At 40.4% G+C, this 26,656-nt stretch overlaps 1 protein-coding gene across 1 annotated transcript; it reads right to left on the bottom strand.

The window, feature by feature from the left end:
• Window positions 1-10,740: 10,740 nt before the first annotated feature.
• On the bottom strand, window positions 10,741-25,179 carry GATM (glycine amidinotransferase). The gene is made up of 9 exons (XM_065871842.1): window positions 25,111-25,179; window positions 23,406-23,624; window positions 17,206-17,401; window positions 16,173-16,363; window positions 15,052-15,189; window positions 14,743-14,907; window positions 13,399-13,462; window positions 12,821-12,937; window positions 10,741-10,853 (listed from the first exon to the last, which is right to left on the bottom strand). Exons 1-9 carry the CDS (start codon window positions 25,177-25,179, stop codon window positions 10,741-10,743), a joined length of 1,272 nt encoding a protein of 423 aa, XP_065727914.1.
• Window positions 25,180-26,656: the final 1,477 nt, after the last annotated feature.

Here is a 26,656-nt window from a genome sequence, read left to right on the forward strand (position 1 = left end):
AGGTCAAATGAGATAAAGCATGTTTTGTACTCAGGTTGATGCCTAGCTTATGGTAGATTCTCAGTAACTCATATATTAATATTCATATACGTTCATTATTTTTTTTTTGGTAAAAAAACCCAACAGAGTCCAGATTACTTTGCTATTAGGTTCCTAAACTATCTTATTTAAAAGCAAGACTGTACTCTTATTGAGGTGTTTTGAAAATGGTTAAGTAAATTGGAAGTTGACCAGTTAGTCAAGATTCTGTAACTTCAATTTTGATTTTGTAACTTCCTCAGGTTTCCTTCTTCTAGACTGAGTTCAATCAATTTAGTCTATCTTCACGTGAGAGCCACGTTGCCTTTAAGATCCTTTTCATTGTCTTTTTCAAGCCGTAATACAGTCATACCAACTATTATACAAATGAATAACACAAATCATACATTGATTTGGTATATTAGTAGGCTTTTATTCTTACTAGTTTTTTGGGGGAGAGGAATGTAAATTTTTTTTAATTTAATTTTATTTATTTTTTTATACAGCAGGTCCTTATTAGTCATCAGTTTTACACACATCAGTGTATACATGTCGATCCCAATCACCCAATTCATCACACCGCCATCTCCACCCCCTCCGCTGCTTTCCCCCCTTGGTGTCCATATGTTTGTTCTCTACATCTGTGTCTCAATTTCTGCCCTGCAAACCGGTTCATCTGTACCATTTTTCTAGGTTCCACATATATGCGTTAATATACGATATTTGTTTTTCTCTTTCTGACGTCCTTCACTCTGTATGACTGTCTCTAGATCCATCCACGTCTCCACAAATGACCCAATTTTGTTCCTTTTTGTGGCTGAGTAATATTCCATTGTATATATGTACCATATCTTCTTTATCCATTCGTCTGTCGATGGGCATTTAGGTTGCTTCCATTACCTGGCTATTGTAAGTAGTGCTGCAATGAATATTGGGGTGCATGGGTCTTTTTGAACTATGGTTTTCTCAGGGTATATGCCCAGTAGTGGGATTGCTGGATCATATGGTAATTCTATTTTTAATTTTTTAAGGAACCTCCATACTGTTCTCCATAGTGGCTGTATCATTTTACATTCCCACCAACAGTGCAAGAGGGTTCCCTTTCTCCACACCCTCTCCAGCATTTGTTGTTTGTAGATTTTCTGATGATGACCATTCTAACTGGTGTGAGGTGATACATCATTGTAGTTTTGATTTGCATTTCTCTAATAATTAGTGATGTTGGGCAGCTTTTCATGTGCTTCCTGGCCATCTGTATGTCTTCTTTGGAGAAACGTCTATTTAGGTCTTCTGCCCATTTTTGGATTGGGTTGTTTGTTGTTTTAATATTGAGCTGCATGAGCTATTTATAAATTTTGGAGATTAATCCTTTGTCCGTTGATTAGTTTGCAAATATTTTCTCCTATTCTGAGGGTTGTCTTCTCATCTTGTTTATGGTTTCCTTTTCTGTGCAAAAGCTTTGAAGTCCCATTTGTTTAGTTTTGTTTTTATTTCCATTACTTTAGGAGGTGGATCAAAAAAGATGTTGCTGTGATTTATGTCAAAGAGTGTTCTTCCTTTTTTCCTCTAAGAGTTTTATAGTGTCTGGTCTTACATTTAGGTCTCTAATCCATTTTGAGTTTATTTTTGTGTATGGTGTTAGGAGTGTTCTAATTTCATTCTTTTACATGTAGCTGTCCAGTTTTCCCAGCACCACTTATTGAAGAGACTGTCTTTTCTCCATTGTATATCCTTGCCTCCTTTGTCATAGATTAGTTGATCATAGCTGCGTGGGTTTATCTCTGGGCTTTCTATCTTGTTCCATTGATCTATGTTTCTGTTTTTGTGCCAGTACCATATTGTCTTGATTACTGTAACTTTGTAGTATAGTCTGAAGTCAGGGAGTCTGATTCCTCCGGCTCCATTTTTTTCCCTCAAGACTGCTTTGGCTATTCGGGGTCCTTTGTGTTTCCATACAAATTTTAAGATTTTTTGTTCTAGTTCTGTAAAAAATGCCGTTGGTAATTTGATAGGGATTGCATTGAATCTGTAGATTGCTTTGGGTAGTATAGTCATTTTCACAATATTGATTATTCCAATCCAAGAACATGGCATATCTCTTCATCTGTTGGTATCATCTTTAATTTCTTTCATCAGTGTCTTATAGCTTTCTGCGTACAGGTCTTTTGTCTCCCTAGGTAGGTTTATTCCTAGGTATTTTATTCTTTTTGTTGCAATGGTAAATGTGAGTGTTTCCTTAATTTCTCTTTCAGATTTTTCATCATTAGCATATAGGAACGCAAGAGATTTCCATGCATTAATTTTGTATCCTGCAACTTTACCAAATTCATTGATTAGCTCTAGTAGTTTTCTGGTGGCATCCTTAGGTTTCTCTATGTATAGTATCATGTCATCTGCAAACAGTTACAGTTTTACTTCTTCTTTTCCAATTTGTATTCCTTTTATTTCTTTTTCTTCTCTGATTGCCATGGCTAGGACTTCCAAAACTATGTTGAATAATAGTGGTGAGAGTGGACATCCTTGTATTGTTCCTGATCTTAGAGGAAATGCTTTCAATTTTTCACCATTGAGAATGATGTTTGCTGTGGGTTTGTCGTATATGGCCTTTATTATGTTGAGATAGGTTCCCTCTATGTCCACTTTCTGGAGAGTTTTTATCATAAATAGGTGTTGAATTTTGTCAGAAGATTTTTCTGCATCTATTGAGATGATCATATGGTTTTTATTCTTCAATTTGTTAGTATGGGTTGTCACATTGATTGATTTACATATATTGAAGAATCCTTGCATCCCTGGGATAAATCCCACTTGATCATGGTGTATGATCCTTTTAATGTGTTGCTGGATTCTGTTTGCTAGTATTTTGTTGAGGATTTTTGCATCTATATTCATCAGTGATATTGGTCTGTAATTTTCTTTTTTTATAGTATCTTTGTCTGCTTTTGGTATCAGGGTGATGGTGGCCTCATAGAATGAGTTTGGGAGTGTTCCTTCCTCTGCAGTATTTTGGAAGAGTTTGAGAAGGGTGGGTGTTAGCTCTTCTCTAAATGTTTGATGGAATTCACCTGTGAAGCCATCTGGTCCTGGACTTTTGTTTGTTGGAAGATTTTTTTTTGCTGTATGCGGGCCTCTCACCGTTGTGGCCTCTCCCGTTGCGGAGCAGAGGCTCTGTACGTGCAGGCTAAGTAGCCATGGCTCACGGGCCCAGCCACTCCGCGGCATGTGGGATCTTCCCAGACCAGGGCACGAACCCAAGTCCCCTGCATCGGCAGGCGGACTCTCAACCACTGTGCCACCAGGGAAGCCCTGTTGGTAGATTTTTTATCACAGTTTCCATTTCATTACTTGTGATTGGTCTGTTCATATTTTCTATTTCTTCCTGGTTCAGTCTTGTAAGGTTATACCTTTCTAAGAATTTGTCTATTTCTTCCAGGTTGTCCATTTTGTTGGCATAGAGTTGCTTGTAGTAGTCTCTTAGGATGCTTTGTATTTCTGCGGTGTCTGTTGTAACTTCTCCTTTTTCATTTCTAATTTTATTGATTTGGGTCCTCTGTCTCTTTTTCTTGATGAGTCTGGCTAATGGTTTATCAATTTTGTTTATCTTCTCAAAGAACCCTTACTAGCTTCTTTTTAATGTGACTTTTTTTTTCTTTCTGTAAGTAGTACATGGAGTTACCATATGACCGAGCAATTCCAGTTCCACCCTGGTATTGCTGGGTCCACACGAAAACTTGCACACAAATGTTCACAGCAGCACTATTCATAATTGCCCCCAAATGGATATAACATAAATATTCACCGACTGATGGACAGATAAAATGTGGAATAGCCATATAATGGAATTTTGTTCAGCCATAAAAAAAGAACAAAGTGCTGATATGAGCTACAAAGTGGATAAGACTTGAAAACATTTTGCTAAGTGAAAAAATCCCATCACAAAAGACCACATTTTGTGATTCCATTTATTAAATTTGCAGAAGAGATAAATCTATAGAGACAGAAAGTAGATTAGTAATAGCCTAGGGCTTAGAAGAGAAATGGAGAATGACTGCTAATGGGTATGGGGCTTCTTAGTGGGAGGACACTTTATAGTCTGTTGTCTGATAATCTGATATCTGGAGTCTCTGTGGATATATTTCTGTTGAATGTTTTGCTGAAAGGGTCTTTACTCTTCGTGTGTCTGTCTATCTTTGGTTGTGTATGGGACTTTGTATATGAAATCTTATTTTTAGAAACAATCTGAAGCCTAGACAGATGTTACATTCCCTCAAAGAACAATTCTTATTACTTTTTTCAGGCATCTGGGAGTTCCAGCCATCAAGTATCATTTTAATCCAATTCCAAGCTAGAGATTTTCTGGGCTACTCAAATGATGTGAAGCTGAGCTGAAGACGGTGCAAGGGCTGGTTCACTTCCATTTCACCGTAATTCCTGGTGTGCAACCAGGTTGTGCGATTTGGGGGAAACTCCCTCAATTTCTTCGTTTATCATGCTATTTAGAATTAACTGTCTAAAGACTAACACATGATTAGGGACTGAATTGGATTAAAAATAAACATTTATCTTCACTTTCCCCTGAAACTGCCCTGTAACTGTAATGGAATAACAAGGTAAAAACCCAGAAGGACTAAGAGAAAAGGGAGAACAGTAGATGAGAGCTGCCTATAAATTTTTGGAAGACAGGACAGCTGATGGAGGAGTGATGCCTAATCCAGACAGCAGGGTACAGGAAGCAGAGACCAATGTGAGCCAGTTCACCACAGAATCGCACAGAAAATGTGCTGTTCCCATTATCAGTCGACAGGGGGAGGCAACCACAGCTTGCATTGACGTGTTATGGTCTGTAATACACAATTACTGTATCACATCAAGGATATTTGAACTCGCCCACGTACTGTCACAGTCTGGTCAGGTGGGCCCTAGATCTAATACAACTGGACAATGTTCGAATATGTTATATTGGTGATATGGTTATCTCAAAATCTGAGGATCAAGCTAAAAGAGACCTTACGAAGGTCATAAATCATATAACTAATTGGGGATAATTGATTAACTCCAAAAAAATCCAGGGCTGTATACAGACTATGAAATTTGGGGGACTGCATACCGTAGACAATGAGCAATAAATTATTGCTTCCCACCTCTCAGGCTATAGGGACTCAACACCTAGTGGGCCTGTTTGGCTTTTGGAAAAATTGTATCCCTCAATCAGGGATATCGTTAGTTTCAGTTTGTAAGATTACCCAGAACAAGGCTATATTTGACTGAGGAGCTGAATAGCAACAAGGCTTCTTAGAACCGCAGAGGGCTGTAGCCCAAATTATCCCATTGGACCTTACGATCCCCATGATGAAATAATATTAGAAGTGTTGGCTACCTGCACTCATGCCAACTGGAGTGTCTGGCCAAAGGCAATATCTACTGCTCAGTGGTGACCTGGACTTTTGAACTAGAAAAGTACCAAATGCTACTCTCTAGTATATTCCTTTTGAAGACAGTTACAGGCTTGTTATTGAGCATTTATGGAACAGCTCCAATAATAGAAGGAGATAAGATTATATTAAGACCTGAAATACCAGCACGTCATGGGTGATGTTAGACAAGCATTCCAACAAGAAGGACAATGCCCAAACAAGTTCCATCCTAAAATGGATTTGGTACACAATGGGAGCATGTTCCTGGGAGTTTCCATGGGAGGAACTCACTGTAGTCACAAGCAAGTAGCCTCTTTTCCCGTAGGACTGACTATAGAGCCTCCTGAAGAGGATTGGCCAGCTGTTATTTGGCCCTACTGAGTCTCAAACTCTTAATAAAAATTGCCCTATTTGCCAACAGGAAAGGCAGAATTTTCGGTTCCTCTGGGGAAGTATTCCCAGGGGAAAAGTTCCATCATATAGCTGGCAAATAGATTACATTGTCCCTTTACCTATTGTTTGGCAACTTAAATATTGGCCTTAAGGGTTTGGTTTCACATACCAATGGCTAAAGTCAGTGTTGCAAATTCTGTCAAAGGACTGCAACAACCACACACGCACACACACACACACACACATCGCCTTCCTGTCTGGCCCTCCTAGTTACATTTCATCAGATCAGATCAAGACACTTCACTGCCTATATATACAGTGAAACGGTAGGCAAAGAAACATATTCAGCAGGCTTAGCGTATTACTTGTCACTCTCAAAGTAATGGGTTAATAGAAAATGGGGATGAACAAAACATATGCTTTTTAAACTGAGGGAAAACAAGTGATTGAAGGGCTGTTCCACAAAATTATAGGACTATGTCTTATAACTTGACCTGAGGAGGATTAAAGGTAGAATTACATTAGATAATTGGGTAAAACTAATATTGTAGAAGCTAATAAAACGTGTGATAATACTGATATGGACAATCACATGTGAATATTGGGAGACTGAACTAAACCCCTTTAGGATATTATCCCTGTGGAGGAGAACCTGCATGAAGAAAAATTTGACCTGAGCAATGGTAGGTCGACTACAGTCCCTGAATCCCTCAGCAGATACATACCATAAATACAATGGCTGTAGAAGAAGTAGACAAATTGTAAAGTTAGTTCAGAAGTATGAGAAAGTTTATGCTGGAATTTTCAGCTATTTGTTTAAATCCATACCAGCTGCCCACGGATTATTACAAATGCATGGAATCTTCATGTACATTTTGATTGTCTACTTGATTATATATCGTCAAGCAAGTAATGGCTCTCAAACTAAGAGTGACCATTTTGTCCTAAAATGGTCTCGACCATGGATGAGGGGTTAGTCCGTGCTGTGAGGGTTAATTCCTGCAGACCTGAAATTGGCCCGAACTCTTTTACTAAAATAAGAAATGTACCCACCTGACACCGACCTCTGGTCCAGGCATAACACCTACTGATTATTAGTGCGGCTTTGTAACCATGGGTGGGAGGAGTTTCAAGGCAAGCTGTTGACATTGTTTATTGATAACAGTGAAATTGACTTGCACCTGGTCTGAGACACCCAGAGGGTTCTGTCATTGGAACTGGTTACATAGCAAGTATATGCCCACGTGACCAACAGGGGATGAGAAACCCTGGTTGAGACTCTACCTTGGGCTCCTTGGTTCTGAGATGGTCCGTGCTCATATTGGTGGTTCCAGATCTGAGAAAGTGTGTCTAGACAGCCCTTACAGAGGGCTAACAAATGCAGGTCGGGCTTGGCTGCCCTGGACTCTTTGCTGTGAGATGGCCTTTGGCTGTGATGCATATCTTTAATACTATTGCTATACTGTGTCCTTTTCCTGTAATAAACTATATAGATATATAAGCACTGTCATTTTAAGTCCTATGAGACTTTAGCAGTCAAACCTCATTTAACTGTTACTGTTGGTGCACTGTGATGGGAATCTAAATGTTTTTCATATTCTTCTAATTTCTTAAAAAAAAGATCCTCTACATCCAAAACGTTGACCCAAAAAAATCTGAGGTACTGTATTTTTACATTCTTCTGAACTATTGGGTGGTATTCCTATGTAGTTGCAAGTTAACACACTAGAGTGGTCAGATCCATGAACTTTATTTTTAAAAGGCTATTCCTGAAAGAAATACCTTTTTTACAAGGAACTAGACCTGCCCTGGCAATATTAGATATTTTAATTTAAATTTAGTTCATTTTTTATGACAGTAGGTTCGTCCTAATATGCACAGCTGTTTCCTCAGACATCGAGTTACAAAAGGCTTGGTGGTCCCTAGGAAGAATGGCAATCTGCAGTTGTTGGCAAGTGATCTGGAAACCGTGACTCTAAAGCGGCAAATGGTGGGCCTTCTGCCTGCTACAGATACCAGAGAAGCCACCAGGTTGCAGGACTGGTGGATGACGAAAAGAAACCTGATAGCAATTGTGTGGTGGACACCAGGCTGCTTCTGTTTTCCTCTACAACTTTGACAAGAGGGGACACCACAAGCAGTGCCAAGGATCTAAAAATAGAGACTTTATTAAATCATTCAGTTGAGCTATCTTTGTTGAAGTAATCGTCTTATTTAATAACCATGCAAAAGGCCAATGCTGGAAACACGATGAGATGAGAAAGAGGGAAGAGTCCAGGATGGCTTGGCCAACTGAGTCAGTTGTGATAGTGTTGAGCCTGCAGTGCCTTTGCACATCCAGATAATGTCCACAGACAGTTGGGAACAGGACCTGGGGCTCAGGGCCAGGCCTAGACTAGAAGGTCCAGGCTTAGGGCCTCCCCTCCCACGTAGCCTCTGGGAATTACTGGTGGATATGCAGGGGGTAAGACCTGTGCACAGGTGAGATAACCCGGGAGGGAGAAAGCAGTACCTCAGAAACCCAAAAGAGGAGAGACCTTCAAAGGAATGGTCAGTAAGGCCTGAATTGTGTCCACTGGAAATGACACTTGGGTCAGGGTTCTCAGCAGTACACTGAAGCAATAAGGTAGAAATCAGATAGCAAGAGATTGAAGAGTAAATAAAAGGTGAAAAAGTGGACATATCAGTAGATGTATTCTTTCTGGAAACTGAGCTCTAAAAGACAGTGACATTGCCAGAGGGATAGTTTTTGTTTTGAAGATTATTTTGAACATGACTATTTGCTGAGGGAAAACACACACACACACACACACACACACACACACACACACAGGCTGGAGTTATAAGAAAGATGATAACTGATGAAGCCAGTTCCTGAAAGAGGAGAGAAAGATTAGAATCTAAGGACAGTTGTGTGGATTAGACCTGGTCAAAAGGTTCACCTCTTTCTCTGCAGTAGTGAGAGAAGTGTCTTTGTAGAGGGTTGAGAAGTACAGTTGAGTGCTGAGAGGAAGACCCAACTTTTCTCTTTAGAAGCTTAGCTAGTACAGGCAAGGAGAGAAAGAATTTAACCAGGGAATGCAAATGCAGGTAAATCTATAGAGAATTGGAGCAGAAAAGCTGAGGGAATTGACACCTGATGGCCTCTATTTTCTCTGTGAAAAATGAAGCAATATGATAAGAGAACAAAGTGAAGGTCTGGAAGAGCCACTGAGGAGAATGTGGAGGGGTGTGTAATAGAATTGCAGAGTAGTATTTAGACCCAGGAATATATCCCCTAACTGTGCACCAATCCACGTGATTGTAAGGTTTCTTTTTTTTGCGGGCCTCTCACTGTTGTGGCCTCTCCCGTTGCGGAGCAACAGGCTCCCGACGCACAGGCTCAGTGGCCATGGCTCACAGGCCCAGCCGCTCCGCAGCATGTGGGATCTTCCCGGACTGGGGCACGAACCCGTGTCCCCTGCATCGGCAGGCGGACTGTCAAGCACTGTGCCACCAGGGAAGCCCCTGTAAGGTTTCTTAAGCAGGATTCAGTCGAGTGTAGAATGGGCAGGTATTTCTGTGGTGTGTGAAAAAAGACACTAGGCTACAAAGGCACGGTCGAAACCCACGACCACTTCAAAGTACACCTCCCCCCATCCTCACCCCACAGATTTTTCATGGGTCAAAATACTGAGTATCTAGAGAATGGAGACTTTTTTCCTCTTCTGGGGCCTAGGATTAGTCCCTTATATTCAGAAGACATTCAGATATTGTTGACTGATTGGATTAATTAATAAATAAAATCTGACTCTGCTAAACATTTCTGAATACAAGCATTAGGTTTAAATTTTTATCTACTGGAGGTGAATATATTGAATAATTCAAAGCATTAGAACACTGTTCCAAGAGCTATATTCCCATAATTTACTTATGCTTAAAATGATTAGACTGATGCCAAACTCTAATAAAACCCATTCTGTAACACAAAAGTTTATTAGAATAAAAATACATGTACCGTATCCAATGTTAAAATTATTTCACATCGCATGTAGGTTTTACCTCCATTAGTTTTTTTTTTTTAATGCTTTTAAAGTCTGTGCTTTAAATAATTTGCACATCTGTAAACAAATCTTAGATTACCAAAGATGCAATGTATCCACTAGATACTGAACATCAAAATTTAGGAATTGGAACTGATAGTTATATCCTATTGCACTAAATATTCCTCTAAAATTCTGGACAAAGAAGAAAAAAGAGATTAAAATAAATCACTTGAAATGAGGTAAGTTGTACGAAAAGGTTTTTAATAGCAAATATCACCAATGTTGAGATGAGAATATTAAAAATATTCATGGAAAATTCACTTAAATGTTTGCAATAGTCTAGGTTATTTTTAAAAACAAAAAATTAAAAATTCCTTATTAGAAAAAGAGACAATTACTGGTTCTATAAGATCTGTATACATTCTGAGTCTTTTATTTAGAAAAAAGAAGTGATACAAACATTCACAAGTTTAGAAAAAAGAAGTGATACAAACATTCACAAGTTTAGCAAAAAGGAAAAAAAAGTGACTATTAGGACTAACATTTCAAGCTGCCTTTTGGAAAGAAAATTAAAAACAGAGGTAGATGGTTAAATATATTAGTAGCCAAGTTACTCAAATGACTAATTTTTGTTTTGGTAGACATTCACCAAATTTTTATGCTTGAAGCCAAACAGTAAAATATTTAGGAGAAGAGAGTAAGATCTAGCACAGGTTATTTTCCTTTTATCAAAGAAAAATAATAAAAATAAACCAGGCTTAAGACCCCTGTTATGGATATGATTGTATAAAGCACTACAGTTCATGCACTTTTTAAAGCAGGAGAATGAACCTTATCCCTAAGCTTCCTAGTTTTATTTGAGGCCCAGCCCCAAGCCCCAGCAGGCCTGGTCAATCAAAGTAGGACTGTAGGGTGCCTCGGCGCCGGACATCACAGGTCCAGCAGTGGAAGCCTCCTCCCAGGGAATTGGCATTACGAATGTTAACCTTAATGGTACTGATACCTGCATGGAAAGAGAGAGACGTGGCCAGTTAGATGGACTCACATGAAGATTCTTCTATAGAAATGAGCCTAAAAATGGGTAGGAATACTGTGGTTCTAACCCATAAGTCCACCCCAGGATAGTCTTTCAATTTTATTCGTCAATTATATTTCATCTGATCTATTCCACTGCTAATATAAAACCTTCACCAGAAAGTCAGCAGAGACTCTGAAGTCTATTTTGTTCTACTGACTATTCACAAGTCAACAGGTTTCATGAGCGGATATATCTGACAAACGTTCAGAAACAATCCAAATAGTAAAATTTCAAGGCCTTTTAGAATTATGCTTTAACTACTTTGTCAGACTGTTTCTAATTTTACCATGTCAATTTAGTAAGAAAAGTATAATTTAGCCAACCTGAAAAGTTGACTTTACCTGCCCACATACAAGCAGAGTTTATCTGACATAATTAGCTTGACCAGGCCACCTTAAGGAAACAATGGAACAGAGTTCATCTGGGTTGTATGGTCATACAGGTATCAGAGCTACTCAGGCAATTAGTTTAATCCAGCACCATTTGTATTAATATGGTTATGATGTACATGGCCCAGTCAACCAATGGTATTTTGGAAGAATCTGTTGTGTTTGGCATAATGGGGTTTTAAAAAGAAAATCTATTCTCCTCTCTCAAGGAATCCATTATTTTGAGAGGAAAGCTAAGCTACAGAGTTGCTAAAGGGTCCACTGGTATAGTTAGAAAGGCAGCATGAGTCATCTGGAAAGCCTTTCATGAGAAAGTAAGACTGAGCAGGGCTTTGAAGAGTAAAAACAGGGTTTGGACACGGGCTCAGGAGTGGGCTTGGGATAAGAAGTGGGCTTTTAACAATGAGCATGTGTTTCTTGCTAGAAAGACATATCTATCTTAGTCAGATGGCTAGAGCCATATAACCTTGAACTGGAGAGAATTTAATTTGCTTTAACAAGTTCCCTATGTTCAAAAAGACTTTATTAAAAACAAAATTATAAATCAGATATTTGGTACTTAATAATATTTTAAGTTGAGAAACAATAAAATCTTAAAGGACAGGAAACTGAACCCAAGCAACTGGCTTATTTAACAAAAGCCACGAAAAAAAAAGTGGGATAGCATTACAGGTGAAATCATTAGATTGGGCTCAATCTAAAACTAATGGGCTAATCTTTTTAAACTGATACTTCATTAAAGAGGGATGTTTCAAAGGGGCAAACAATATCTTCTGAGTAGTACACCTGAAATATAAGACATAAATCAAAACATGACTTGATTTCAATAAGTGTACTGCCTGGCTTTATTTGACACTTAGGATATGTCAAGTAGAATGATAGTGATAAACACACTTCTGCACCCTAATAACAGCGATATGAAAATTCTTTCAACGCTTTTCTCAGTATAGAATAACTGGTCTAAATTTTGAATACCACGATAAGCAAATTCCCACCCAAGTAATAACCAGTTCTGCTTTTTAGTTCAAAGCTGAAATGATTTACTGACATCCTCTATTGTATTTCATTACTTTGTTCACAGTGCTTATCACACAGATAAGTCACTTCTGTATCTGTATCCTTATACATCCTTTAAAATATGTAATGACAAATTACTTTTAAAGGACCCCAACAATTTCTTATTTGGCGAAGGGCCAAATCATCTATATGCTTATCTGCAAAGGGGTAGCTCTCCACACTTGGGCACCAGGAAGTTAGATAAGTCATAGAAGACTGATAAACCTATTGCTCAGGGGGTGTCTAAGGAGCCTGGGATGCATCTCCAACCTTTTGAGGTGGTGACTGTTGAAAACAAGTATATTGTCCACCTACAAAATAACAACTTGGTACTTCTAAAAGGAACAGAAATTTAATTAGATAAATCATACATCAGACCTAGCATGTCATTTCTTCTCATTTAATATTTTTGAATATGAACATGTTTCATTTATGCTGGGTACATACCCAGCTTTTCAAACATCTTTTGAATCGGGACTTCGTTGGCATCCACCATAACACGCTTTTCATCTAGCATTAAGACATTCATGGAAAGCCATTTGGACGACATCCAGAGTGGGTGATCTAAAAATAGCAATAACCGTTAAATCATGTCTGCTGTTATTCTTGGTAAAAGCAAGGATTCAGAAGTGAAGAATATTCAAGTGACAGCTCAATTCTTTCAATAGTTCAGTTTCCCTGTGAAAATTTATTTTAATCTTAAGACTATCTGTAAATGTTATGAATCAATCCATACTCATTACACATTTGAATTTCGTCTTGTTGTCTTTAAAAAGCCATTTCTTGCTTTCCGTCAAATTGTTTTGTACTGATTTTTCCTGTCTTTTCATTTTCATTTTCTATGGAAGGAGAGGTTGTGAACACAAGTCCAGCCTTGTTCTAGTACCCGTAGTGCCAAGCACCAGTTTACTGCTTACCAGAGAAATATTCTAAATTGCTAATATGCAGGCTGCTGTCTATAGGTGAAAGATTCTTGGCCACTGAAGTAATTATTTTAGGCTATGAGTATACAAAAGTAAACATACCATCTGGGATGACTGGTATTGGAGGAGTAACTATGGTCCATCCTGCTTTCTTGAAAAGATCAATCTGCAAGACCAAAATAAAAAAAACCCCCCAAACCCAAAGAGGCTTAAATCTATAGATACTATTCTTATCATTCTTGGTCTCTGATAGCCCTTATGATTAATAATTCTTTTTGAGAAGCTGTCTTCTCAACTGCCAAAATTAAAAAATTAAAATTTCAAAACATTTGGATGATTTTGTGTGAATCTTAGTTAAAATGTACATAAAGTCCTCAGATTGCCAGATTAAAGTTAAAAAGTAACAGAAATGTTAAAGCTTTTAAAAATATTCTTGTGCTTTTCACAGGTTTCAGAGATTTTTTTAAAAGACCAAAGATATTTTCCTTGAGAAATTCTCATTAAAGAAAATGAAAATATTTCCTCTTACTTAGTTGTAAGAAAACAAAATATGACTATGTCAAACCCATAGTCCATCCACTTCATAGTCTGTCACTTTGCGTCTGTGACCATGGTATAAAGACAGATGTTAGGAATATACCCCCAAAGAACCATAACTGTCCCTAGTGACCTATTATAACCCAACCATCCCTAGTTCACATACCCACTTAGTATATAAATTATATTAAATAAATATTTAATAATATATATAATTGATTTATGTAAATTATATATAAATAAAATGAAGTGAATAAGTAATCTTGGTCATTGGTCTAAATATATAGAATAGAAATGAACAGTGATATGGTAAAATAGTGAATTTTGCAATGGCGCACTGCAGCCCAGCAAATAACACAAAATCACTCACCGCCCAACTGGAAGTAGGGGGCAGCGGGCAGAAGTAGGAGGCTGCAGGGGGGGGATAGACCTGCTGCAGTGCAGTGGCTCTGCTCCTCCCCTGCAGGGTGGGCCTGGCTGAAGGGAGCCCCACTGGAGAGGGAAGAAGACACCCACTGCCTAGGGGTGTTACCCCAGACATGCAGAGATCATCTTGTTTGCAATTCATCTGCTGAGGAACCTCGGCTGCAAGTTATGAGATAATACCACGCTGTTCAATAAAGACACACACATACGCACAAACTTGAGGCTCTGACAGCAGCAAGCAGCCAAAGTCAGAGTCTGATGACACTACACTAATTATCACGGCTATAGTGTATATTTCTGAGTGTTGGACATCCTGTAGTAAATATAACATAAGCAATCCAATGTTTGATCATAATAATGTGAGCATTGCTGAATCTGTCGTTTAGAACCATTAGGAAATCACGGAAGGGCTTAAAATAATAGTGGCAATTCCTTCAGTTGCCAAACTCTCTTGATTTTCCAGAGTCCTAAGAACTCCCCTACCTGGTGACATGGTCGGTCAGGATTGGAAAGCACAAGACCGGGCCCAATGATATTGAAGGTGGCATCAATGTGCATCGGATTGGGGTCTTTAAAGGAGATGATATGCACTCTGTAGTCTGGAGCGAGATGCTTACGCATCCATTCAATGCCCATGTAGTTTGTCACCTGAAAATAAAAAAGGAGACATAAACCTATAAAGATTTGGTTCTATGTTTAGATAACTAAAAATAGGATGAAAATATTTTAATTTCAGAAATTTAAAATGTAATAATAATAAAGTGAGAAATTTCCGAGGTAGCCTTTATCAACCTGGCTTCTCTGTGCAAAGATGTCTCTTCCAGCTCGAATGAAGTCAGCAGCATCAAAGCATGGCTCGAACTCAGTCGTCACAAATTTTCCCTGAGCAGCCAATTTGTGTCTGTCTTCTACAGAATGGATGGGGTAATCCTAATTGGAACAAGAATGAACACACACAGTGCCTTGGTTCATGAGGAGATGACTCATAGGGCCTTCATTACTAAGAAAATTAGTTCAACATCATCATTTCCTGAAATACTACGGCCCTGTTCTAGACTGAAAGAGGCATGGGAAGATGTAGGCCCATGCTAAGCAAACCAAAATAAACCAAACCACCAACAAAAAAATTAAAACCTAGGCATGACAAGTTCCTGATACTTGGAAGCAAGTGGTACAGAGGCAGTAATGAAACTGAAAATATTCCATGACCCATCCAATGATTTATGTATCTATCTACAGTATTGAAAATCTGCAAGATGAAGTCATTCTGTTCTTTTGAAAAAGGAAGTTGGCCCTGAGCCTAACTCATACCATAAAATGCGATGCCATGCATCCCCTACCAAATTTGACTGGGTATGCGGTTGGGTAATAGATTCTTTACTTACTTCTGTCTTCAAACCCATAAAGGGTTTAAAGAAATTTTCATTTTTTGATTCTTTCTATAAGTGATCAAATAGTAAGTGATCTAATAAGAGACATATACTTCCTTTTACTGTGAATATGGCCTACAGACCAAATTCTTTTTCTAGAAGAGGCTGGAGTTCAGCCTAGTGACTGTTCTGTCTCCACCAATGAATAGCTGTGCGCCTTTAGACAAGTTTTCCTCCCTGTAATGGAATGAAACTACTCCCTTATGAGGTTGTTGTGAAAAATAAACAGGACTGAGGATGTAAATAAAGTACTTAGTTCAAGATCTGGCACGTGGTAAACACCAATAAGTGTTAGCTATTACTATTACTGTTATTATAACTTATCGTTTACTCTTATTTTCATCATAAAACAATCAGTTTTCGAAAAGTAGGTCATCTCAGCTTCTGAAATACATAATAAATACAAGGTATCAGAGAATCTCTCAGTCTCTGTGGATTATTTAGAAAAGTTACTAATAAGCTCTCCCATAATTGGGGACTTACCTGGTCATAAAGCTCATCAGCCATTGTGGGCTTAGGAGCTGTTGTCCACTTGGCCCCGCGGCGGAAGTAGTCTTTGATAATTGCTCTGTATGCGCGGTACTCAAAGAAGCGAGCGCGCCAGGCCATGGGAGCCTCGATAATCTCATTTCCCACAACTATCAGGATGTCTCGAGGCATCGCACCATATAAACCTGTCAGGCCAGAAAGTTCCAGAGCAACTTCAGTGATGCTAATTTCCAAGACAGAAGAGTCTATATCATGTGATTTCATTCTTTGGCAAAAAAAATAAAAATTACAGAAAACCTATACGTGTATATGTACATAATTATACGCAAATGAAAAAATATTAAATGATACATGCTAGACTGTTAACATGAATTCTGTGTGGGGATGATGAAGCCAGGCCAAATAGAAAAAAAAAAAAGAAAAGAAAAGAGAAAAAGAAGCATCTCTTGTTCAAAGACATCTTGAACCACCAAGTTTTCACCTTTTGTAACTCCTAACAGAGTTTTTCAGGGAATATCAGTACCACAAGATGAAAATTGGGCCAAGGATCACTTATACAACTGTAAATTAGAACACACCGAACTCCGCAACTAAGGAGCCCACCTGCCACAACTAAGACCCAGCACAACCAAATAAATAAATATTAAAAGAAAAACACACACTGAACTCAGGCACAAAAACAATCCAGCAGCAGTGTCAGTTAAAAATAAGATGGGAATGTTTCTGTTCCTCTTTTAATTTCTGTTCTTGAGGAAAATTAAATGGAATCCACTGGTCTTATGTAAGGAAATGCTCATGAAGTTTAGAAAAACTGCTTCTTTCAAGGAAATTCTAGATTTACAATGGAGTTTAAAATGTGTACATCTAAGTCTTACCAAAAAGAACCAAACTGTTCCTAAATAATCTTTAAAGTTTTGAAGGATTATTAAAACAAAGGGATCTCTGAGAAATAATCAGAGCTTTCTCCTTACAGATTGAGAGAAATAAAATTAAGACCCTAGCAGTTTAAGTATCCAGTATCACTTACCCGTAGACTCAAAATCAGGAGTTTTATACTTCAAGGACCAGTCAATGGTGTCAGGCCTCCTCACTGTCACTCCTTCCATTTTTAAAATATTGCACATTTCTTCAATTTCGGCAACAGCCTTTTTCAAATGATCTTTGGGAAAATGATGGCCCCCATACTTTTGGTAAAAAGTCCAGTACTTTTCATATGTGTTGGCCTAGAACCAGAAGAAAGTAAGTGAAATACTTACAGGAAAAAATTACAGCTCAAGATAGGTTCATAGGTTGTGAACAATTACTTGTATAACTTACTGGAATTGAGACTGAGACCACATCTGGTGCAGTGTTCGTCCCCAGAACCAAGCACACTGACTCTGGGAAGACACTCAATATTTGTTGAATGAAGATCTCTAAATTCTCTGGATGTTTTGAGACCTTTTGTTCCTTCTGCCTGAGATCTCATGCCTTACCACACACAGCATGTCTGCCCTCACATGGGCTTGGAACGCTCTTGGGCCACTTTTTACATGCTTCATAGACAAAATAGGACATGGATGCTCCCATTAGACAGTCTCAATGAAATCAAATAAGAGAACAAACAAAACAGCTTAAGAGAATAAAAGTACACCTAAACGAAGATAAAACCATGGGCTACCCAGGCATCCCAGAATTCTGTCTAAAAAACAGCACTTCAAGATACTTTGTAGGAAAATAGGACACTGCTCCCTTAAAGGTTAGGGACATACTCTCAACTATGCTTTGTTTCTCTTAAAAAGCCATTATTGATTATTTTCTCATTCAACAGAATCACCACTTGGCAAACCTGTGCAGCAGTGCAAGTCTACCTTTAGTGCTTCCTACACTTCCCTGCCAAAGTGTCTCTCCTCACCAACCTCTCTTCTCCCCAATTCATCTAAGCTTTCATAGTGCTTCAGGTCCTTTCACCATAAAAAGAAGTGATTTGAGGGCTTCCCTGGTGGCGCAGTGGTTGAGAGTCCGCCTGCTGATGCAGGAGACATGGGTTCGTGCCCCGGTCCGGGAAGATCCCACACGCCGTGGAGCGGCTAGGCCCGTGAGCCATGGCTGCTGAGCCTGCACATCCAGAGCCTGTGCTCCGCAACGGGAGAGGCCACAACAGTGAGAGGCCCACGTACCGCGAAAAAAAAAAAAAAAGTGATTTGATAAGCAAATCCCCAAATTTTTAAGTAGCTGAAAAAAAAATCTTAACATTTAGGAAGTGTCCAAGGGTTATACGCATTTTAAAAGACAACTGAATGGAAAGCGGTTGAACGCTTTAAAAAGTCTCAATCAATTTGCTAAAAATTACTGTTGAATTAGGGTAGGTACAACAACTATAAAATACTGGTTTTCAAAAGTGGAAAAGTCTGGAAGGATTCTTCATTCAGATTGTTTTCCATGTGCAAATTTCTCAAATTAAAAAATACATTGGGAAATGTAGGAGACACACGTGGATATAATTTATTAAGACACATAAAGCAGAATTCCAATCAGAAGATCCAAATGCTAAGAAAAAGCCTTGGACCTTCATCAAAAGATTGGCAAAGCAACGTACATTTATATGTTTTAAGTTTTTAAAAAATGTTTAAAGCAGGTATTTTTATTTTATTCTTATTTTTAACATTATTGAAGTATAATTGCTTTACAATGGTGTGTTAGTTTCTACTTTATAACAAAGTGAATCAGTTATACATATACATATGTCCCCATATCTCTTCCCTCTTGCATCTCCCTCCCACCCTCCCTATCCCACTGCTCTAGGTGGTAACAAAGTACCAAGCTGATCTCCCCGTGCTATGCGGCTGCTTCCCACTAGCTAGCTATTTTACATTTGGTAGTGTATATATGTCCATGCCACTCTCTCACTTTGTCCCAGCTTACCCTTCCCCCTCCCCGTATCCTCAAGTCCATTCTCTAGCACGTCTGTGTTAAAGCAGGTGTTTTTAAAGTGTTTCCTTATATCATTGATTAACCAACCACTAGCCCTAATCATGTCCGATAAGGTTTCCATTATTACAAATCAGATAACTTCAGACAGACTATGGTAAGTGCCATAAAGAAGGGGAAACTGGGTAATGAGACAGGCTATCTAGATGTCTAGCTCTTTAATGTCAAAGACCATGTCTCTTCCAGATTATATGTCTCTACTTCCACTTTCACCTCAGCCTGATAAATATCAAACATATGGAAGCAGACCTGCCTCTTGTTAGTTCAATACCTAGGTTCACATCAATTAGGCTGGAGCTGAGCCTGCTGGGGAGGGAATAAGAATCTGAAAAACAGGTCTTCAGCAAACAGGGAGATGCCAGTGAAGCTCTAAAACAGGGGCTGGCAAACTAAAGTCCATGGGCCAAATCTGGACTGCTGCCTGTTTATGCAAATAAAGTTTTATGGAACATAGAAATACTCATTTACATATGGCCTGTGGTGGTTTTGCACTACAGTGGCAGAGTTGAGAGTGGAGTAGTTGTGACAGAGACCTATGGTCTGCAAAGCCTGAAACATTAATTATCTGGCCCTGTAAAGAAAAACCTTGCCAAACCCTGTCTAAATGATCAGTTAGTTGCTTTACTTTTGAAGATCTATAGGTAAACAATAAGCTCGATTTCTGGCCCATGAAAAATGTTATCAGAATTAAAAATTTGATTGCTTGTTAAGATCAATCCACTCTTTTAAAAAGCAGAACAAAACAAGAGCACTCTACTGTTTTCTACTCCTAGGAGGTCCTGCAGTAGCAACCAGAGGAGAGGATAATAATGACTCTTTATATTCCTCTCAGACACATCCTGGTACTACTCATCCATTCACCACTTCCTCCTTCTCATGCCAGGCACATCTCTAACAGTCCACGAGGGGACAAGAAGTCTTTGAAAATTTAACACTGGGTGAAACAGTTTCTGCTGCAGAGCCATGTTTTCTTGCTGGACACATTCCAAAGTATCCCATGTGACTATTTGTGCAGAGTGAAGCTTGCTTGATAAATATAAACTTCCCTGGGAGAAAAAAGTTATTTGAACAAGTGTGAATGCTCTTGTATAGTTCATACTCTGGCTAAGGGTGGACAAAGTCTGAGTGATCAGGCCAGACTACATTTTCCAAGAGATAGTTGGAAATTATTTACACTTCCTTTACAACCCTGCTAAGTAAGTTAGCAATCATTTACCAAGTGTCTGCAAGATAAAAAAAACACTATATTAAATACTTAGCATGGGATGTTTTTAATAATCTGTTGCAGACATGTGGCTGCACTCCTAGAAACCTGATAGTCTTTCAGAGCCTAAAATCCTTTAGGGGTGTTTGCCAAATGAATTTTAAATACTGTCTTTGGAAGGCTAGGAAATCTCAATAGAAACATTATTTATCCAGCTGCAAACTGATATTACCTTAATGTTGATCGACTTTGTATTTTTTTTATTAATTTTTATTTGAGTATAGTTGCTTTACAATGTTGGGTTAGTTTCTGCTGTACAGAAAGTGAATCAGCTATACGTATACACATATCCCCTCTTTTTTGGATTTCCTTCCCATTTAGGTCACCACGGAGCACTGAGTAGAATTCCCTGTGCTGTACAGTAGGTTCTCATTAGTTATCTATTTTATATATAGTAGTGTGTATATGTCAATCCCAATCTCCCAATTCATCCCACTCGACTTTGTATTTTTAAAAGGTCCTTTTATCAAGGGCTTTAGAAAAAAAAGACAAAAGCAAAACAAAAAGCACATATTTGATGGAAAGTATTCACCATGTTTGCAGAATAAAAAGCCACATAGCTTTCAAAAATTGTGCTTCCTGATGACTATGTTCCTCATTCCCATAAAATTTTTCTAGCACTTACGTCTTCCAACATATCTTATGCTCTAATTGCCTATAAATGGTTTACTACACTATTTTATATTTCATTGGTCCCAAACTGATTAATATATCTGTGTCATTTTTCTCCAACTAGAAGGTAAGACCTTCTAGTTGGCCATGCGTGTCTTAGATTTAATTTCCTCTCCCTCGATACCTAGTTTCTTATGTGTCATAAAGCAGAAATAACCAGACAAATGAATGAAATCAATACTGCTAAAGCTACTATTATCTACAATTATTATACCCTCAAGAGACTTGGCAAATTGCATCCATACAACTATAATGAGTTGTAGTTTTGTCCTTTAAAAATAAGTAACATGTAACTTTTACCTTCCTATTTAATCTCATTAGGTAGATAGCAACCCTCTTAATATCTTCATTTTAGTGAGGCCCAGAAATCTGTGGAATCAAGATCACAAGGTCAAATAGCTGATTAACTGAGATTAGCTAATAAGCTTTTATCAAATACCTAATTCAGTCCTGATCTCCTGACTTCAGCCTGGCACACCTTCCAAAAGTCCATGAAATTTCAAAATCTAAAATCATAAATCAAGTGACAAAGAATTCAAAATAATGTCTTAGAATTCTGATTCCGTAAGATCACATGATATAAAAGTCAATTATTCTCAAGACAAATAGAAGGATAAACTATTGTCTGAATTTGAAATTTAATTCCACCCAATTAAAATGGTTAGGGGATGGGACTTCCTTTCAAGAAAAGACTTCAGGGCTTCCCTGGTGGCGCAGTGGTTAAGAATCCGCTTGCCAATGCAGGGGACACGGGTTCGATCCCTGGTCTGGGAAGATCCTACATGCCACGGAGCAGCTAAGCCCGTGCGCCACAACCGCTGAGCCTGCCCTCTAGAGCCCGCGAGCCACAACTACTGAAGCCCACGCACCTAGGGCCCGTGCTCCACAGCAGGAGAGGCCACCGCAATGGGAGGCCTGCGCACCATAATGAAGAGCGGCCCCTGTTCACCACAACTAGAGGAAGCCTGCGCCCAGCAACGAAGACTCAACACAGCCAAAAATAAACGAGTAAAATAAACTTATTAAAAAAAAAAAGACTTTAAAAAGATCGTGCCTTTTTAAAACATGTGGATGATACATAAATTAATCTGTTCATCAAATTTCAAATATCAAAACCAAAGGTAGTTTCAGAACAACTAGAAGAAGTTATGACTTTTTCTATTACCTTCTCTTCAAGGTCTAACTCAAGAATTATTTTCTTCGTTTAGGAAGAAGACTTCCTAACTATTCAGCATTTGGTCATTGCTTTTCCCTTAGCTCGCCTGGTATTTGAATTCAACTGCCTTGCCAGCTAGTTGCCATAAGATACTTAGTATTAGTCTTCATTTCTACGTAATAAACATCATCCCTCTCCAAATGGAAAACAAGTTCTTTTGTGCTAATAACTCTGGAGCCCTGAGCCCACGTGCCGCAACTACTGAAGCCTGCGTGCCTAGAGCCCATGCTCCGCAACAGGAGAAACCATCACAATGAGAAGCCCATGCACCACGCGAAGAGTAGCCCCTGCTCACCGCAACTAGAGAAAGCCCACATGTAGCAATGAAGACCCAATGCACCAAAAAATAAATAAATAAGTAAATTTATATAAAAAAAATTACTCTGATAGAAGCTAGAGGTGGTTTAGAGAGTGCAGCAAATAGGGGAGACCAGTTAGGAGTTCACTGCAATAGTCCAGGCAGTAGATGAGCTCCTGACCTAAGGCAGTAGCAGAGGGATGGAGGTAAGGTTCATTTTGATAAAAGACTCGTTCGATCTTAGAGAATGGATGTGGAGGATGTGACTGAAGGAGAAATAAATAAAAGTTTTAGCTTGAATAAATAAGAATGCCCAAAACTGAAAGGAAGGAATGAAGAACGTCCCAGTTTTGCAGAGTGGCTGGCACCTGAACTCAAATGTGCCATGTTTGAGGTCCAGTGGCAATATCCAGCAAGGAATTTAACGTGTTCATATGGACAGAATTCAGGAGAGAGATCTGGACCAGAGTGTAAGGGTGGGAGGAAGCTATGAGAACAGCTACAGTGAAATTCTGTTCAGCCCAACATTACAGACCGTAAAGGAAGAAGATGTGAGGAATAGGGAAAGAACTAATATCCCCCCCACCCCCCCCGAAACGGTCTCCCCAAACCTGAAGGAGGGAGTAATCATTGGTGTAGATAGTGTCAAATACTGCAGAGATGCCAAGTAAGATATCATCAGCCACTGGATCTGGGTAGTCTTGGGTAAGCTAAAGTGAACACAGTTACAGAGGAGAGTGGGAGCAGAAGCCAGACTGCAGACCATGAGGAATGAACCCGCTCAGACATGTGAAACCCTGGCTTTACCTTCACCTCCACAGTGAATGGTGGAACACAGGCATTTTCTGCTCTGCCCACTATCACTTCCTCTAAGGGGTCCCATTCGTTGTAAGAGGAGACAGGGCAGTCCTTGGGCAGAGGATCAGTGGCCTTGTCATCAGCTGGACAGGAATTCCGGGAGGAAGCCGTAGCTGCCTGGGTGCTCTGGAAAGTTCGCTGCACCCATCCCGTTACAGTTCTTCCAAGCTTCCAAGAACAAAGAAAAGATTATTGTGTGGTCCTGCACAGTACTTGGGGGAGGGGGAAGTAGAGGTAGGATGAAAACCCAGGATAACACAGCCAGGCATTTAAAATCTTTTAGGAGAATGTAAACCGAGATGTTAGTGGATAGGTGGGTAGTGGGGTTACAGATTTTACTTCTGTGTTTATTTATACATTATCTTTTTATGTATTATGTTAATTGGTATAACTCTTTAAAACTTCTCAGAAGATTTTGTCCCCAAAGACCATACACCCCCATTTACATCTCGGAATGGTTTTCTGCAATCAAGCCTTAAGCAAGTTTCTGCAGATGATGGGTCACCCTTCTTCCCAGAAAACCACAGAAAGTGGCTCCGGATCTCCCTGCCAAGTCCAGCTGGGGGAGGGAGCCTCCTGTCCCTTTCAGTACCAAAGGTTACTAGTATTAGGATCCTCTTCCCCCGCCCCACGCAAATGAAACTATAGAAGCATTTTAAATGACTTTCTCTTTCAGAATAATCAGCTTCAAACCATCAATTTGTCCTCACTGACACACACTTCACATTATTTGGCACTGCAATTATGAGAGAGTGACCAAGTGCCATAGGCTTATTTTACAGATGGTCCACAGTACCCTAGGCAAGATAAGGATTAACTAACCCAGGTACAAACTTAAACAACTAGGAAGGAGATCTAAGAACTTCAAAAAAGGCTTTTGAAAATCTAGAGCCCATAAACTCTAGATCAGGGAGAGTCCCTCATACACTGGGCAAACCTCAACCCCACAAATCTCTATCCGGTTCTGTTAAAAGCCTTAGGAAGGAGGCAGGAGGGGAGCCAGGGTGGAGACTAAAAAGCAGGAGGGAGTGACAGCTGTTCTGAAGCCAGTTGCTGGCGGAAGCCAAACTGCCTGGCTATTCCCGTCCCAGGAGCTAGGGAGGGTTTGCTGCAGGCGCGTGCTTGCATACCAGGAAAGCGGAGGGCAGGACCGGGCAGAAATCTGGGTACAGACCGAACTCGCTCCAACTCCTCTCGCGACTCAGGACTCCACGTTACACTTGGAATGAGCCTGCTCGCTCCCCCTCCGTCCCCGAGTCCCATTTCGCCCCTTCTCCCGTCCATCCACGGTACACGCAAGCCCAACTCTCTGCCCACCCATAGCGATGAGCCGCCAAAAGGCCGCCCTTTTTCACTAAGCGGTGTTGCTTGTCGCCCTCGCCCCCTCCGGCTGGGGAGGGCCGCGCCCCCCGCGCTGACGGCCAACGCAACCCGAGGCGCGTAGACCGCAGCTGTGCCCACTGGGTGTGGCCCCAACGCACGCCCCCTTCCCCTGGAACACCGCCAAGCTTTCGGCAGCCGGCAAAGGCTCCTGAAGCCGAGCTTCCAAGGGGGCCCAGAAAGGACAGGGTCGTGCAAGGCTGGCGGGGGAAAGCCAGGAAAGGAGAGGGGGAAGAGAGCACGCGGCTGCCCGATGAGGCGGCGGCGCACGCACCCGAGACCCGATGTAGTGCACCGCTTCGGCGCCGCGGCTCCCGCCGCGCAGACACCGCACCCGCAGCATCGTCTCGTGCCCGCCTGGTCCACAAGCCGACTGTGCCCAGCGCTCAGCCACCTCCTTCCGAGTGCCCCGAGAGCGCGCCCGCAGCAGGGTGTCCCGGTGCTCGGCCTTTTGTAGACTCGCCCCGCCCCGGCCGCCCCCTCCTCCTCCCGCGCGCCCCCCCTCCTCCCGCGCGCCCCATTGGCTGCCGGGAGCAGGTGGCGGGGCCGCGGAGCGCACGGCTGCGCGCGGGGCCGCCCGGGAGTTAGGAACGGCAGGGAGAGCGGGGGACGCGGGGTCAAGTCCCCCGGGCTGGCCCTCTGTTAGTTTGTCAGTCCGCCCACTGGTTTCTGCAGAGCTCCGCCAGCCCCGCCCGGGTCCGCCGAACCAGGCCCCCAGTCTCAGGGACGGGGAGGAGGACGCGATTTCTGACGAGTCAAGTAATGATATATACATGTATGGTTTTAAATTTACATTTATAGATTTAAATATGCAAAGCGTGAGTAGAGTCTCACGTTTAAATTCATCTCTGTGCACTGATCCACTCCCCTCATTTTGCAGTGAACGAAACCACCTCAAGTTTAGGTGGCTTCTTAGGGCAACACCGGGATGGAGCCTGGAGGGGACCAAGTCTGGAACTCAGGTCATCCGCTCCCCGGGGTGCTGCGTGGTCCACCCACTAGCCTGTTACGTGTTCTTCGGAATACTTGTCGTTTCATTGTCTTCGGCCATGTGTCCCTGGCTTGAGAAACTCAGTCATGAAAATAGAGATAAATGTGGGCCAGAAATGAGGGAGGACTACAGGGAATTTTTTCCCTTCTATCTCATGTATTTAAAATTTTGTTTCAATTTGATAAAGATACATTTGTTAGAAAAGTAGCTCCCAAACAGTGCAAAGTTTTAATTGCTGCAGATTTGTGCAAAACTAGAGAACTCGGTTTAACATTTATATTGTTAGAAGGAGAGGGGACAGAGAGTATTTCATGTCTGTGCCTACAATATATGTAATTACTTATTTTTAATAAGTAATTCAGAGCTGTCATTTTTTTTCAGATGGGTTCTTTTCTTTTTACACCTTTATTAGAGTACAATTGCTTTACAATGATGTGTTAGTTTCTGCTTTATCACAAAGTGAATCAGTTATACATATACATATGTTCCCATATCTCTTCCCTCTTGCATCTCCCTCCCTCCCACCCTCCCTATCCCACCCCTCCAGGCGGTTAGGAAGCACCAAGCTGATCTCCCTGTGCTATGCGGCTGCTTCCCACTAGCTATCTATTTTACGTTTGGTAGTGTATATATGTCCATGCCTCTCTCTCGCTTTGTCACAGCTTACCCTTCCCCCTCCCCATATCCTCAAGCCCGTTCTCTAGTAGGTCTGTGTCTTTATTCCTGTCTTACCCCTAGGTTCTTCATGACATTTTTTTTCTTAAATTCCATATATGTGTGTTAGCATACGGTATTTGTCTTTCTCTTTCTGACTTACTTCACTCTGTAT

Source organism: Phocoena phocoena, chromosome 2, assembly GCF_963924675.1.
Source record: "Phocoena phocoena chromosome 2, mPhoPho1.1, whole genome shotgun sequence".
NCBI classification, from domain to species: Eukaryota; Metazoa; Chordata; class Mammalia; order Artiodactyla; family Phocoenidae; genus Phocoena; species Phocoena phocoena.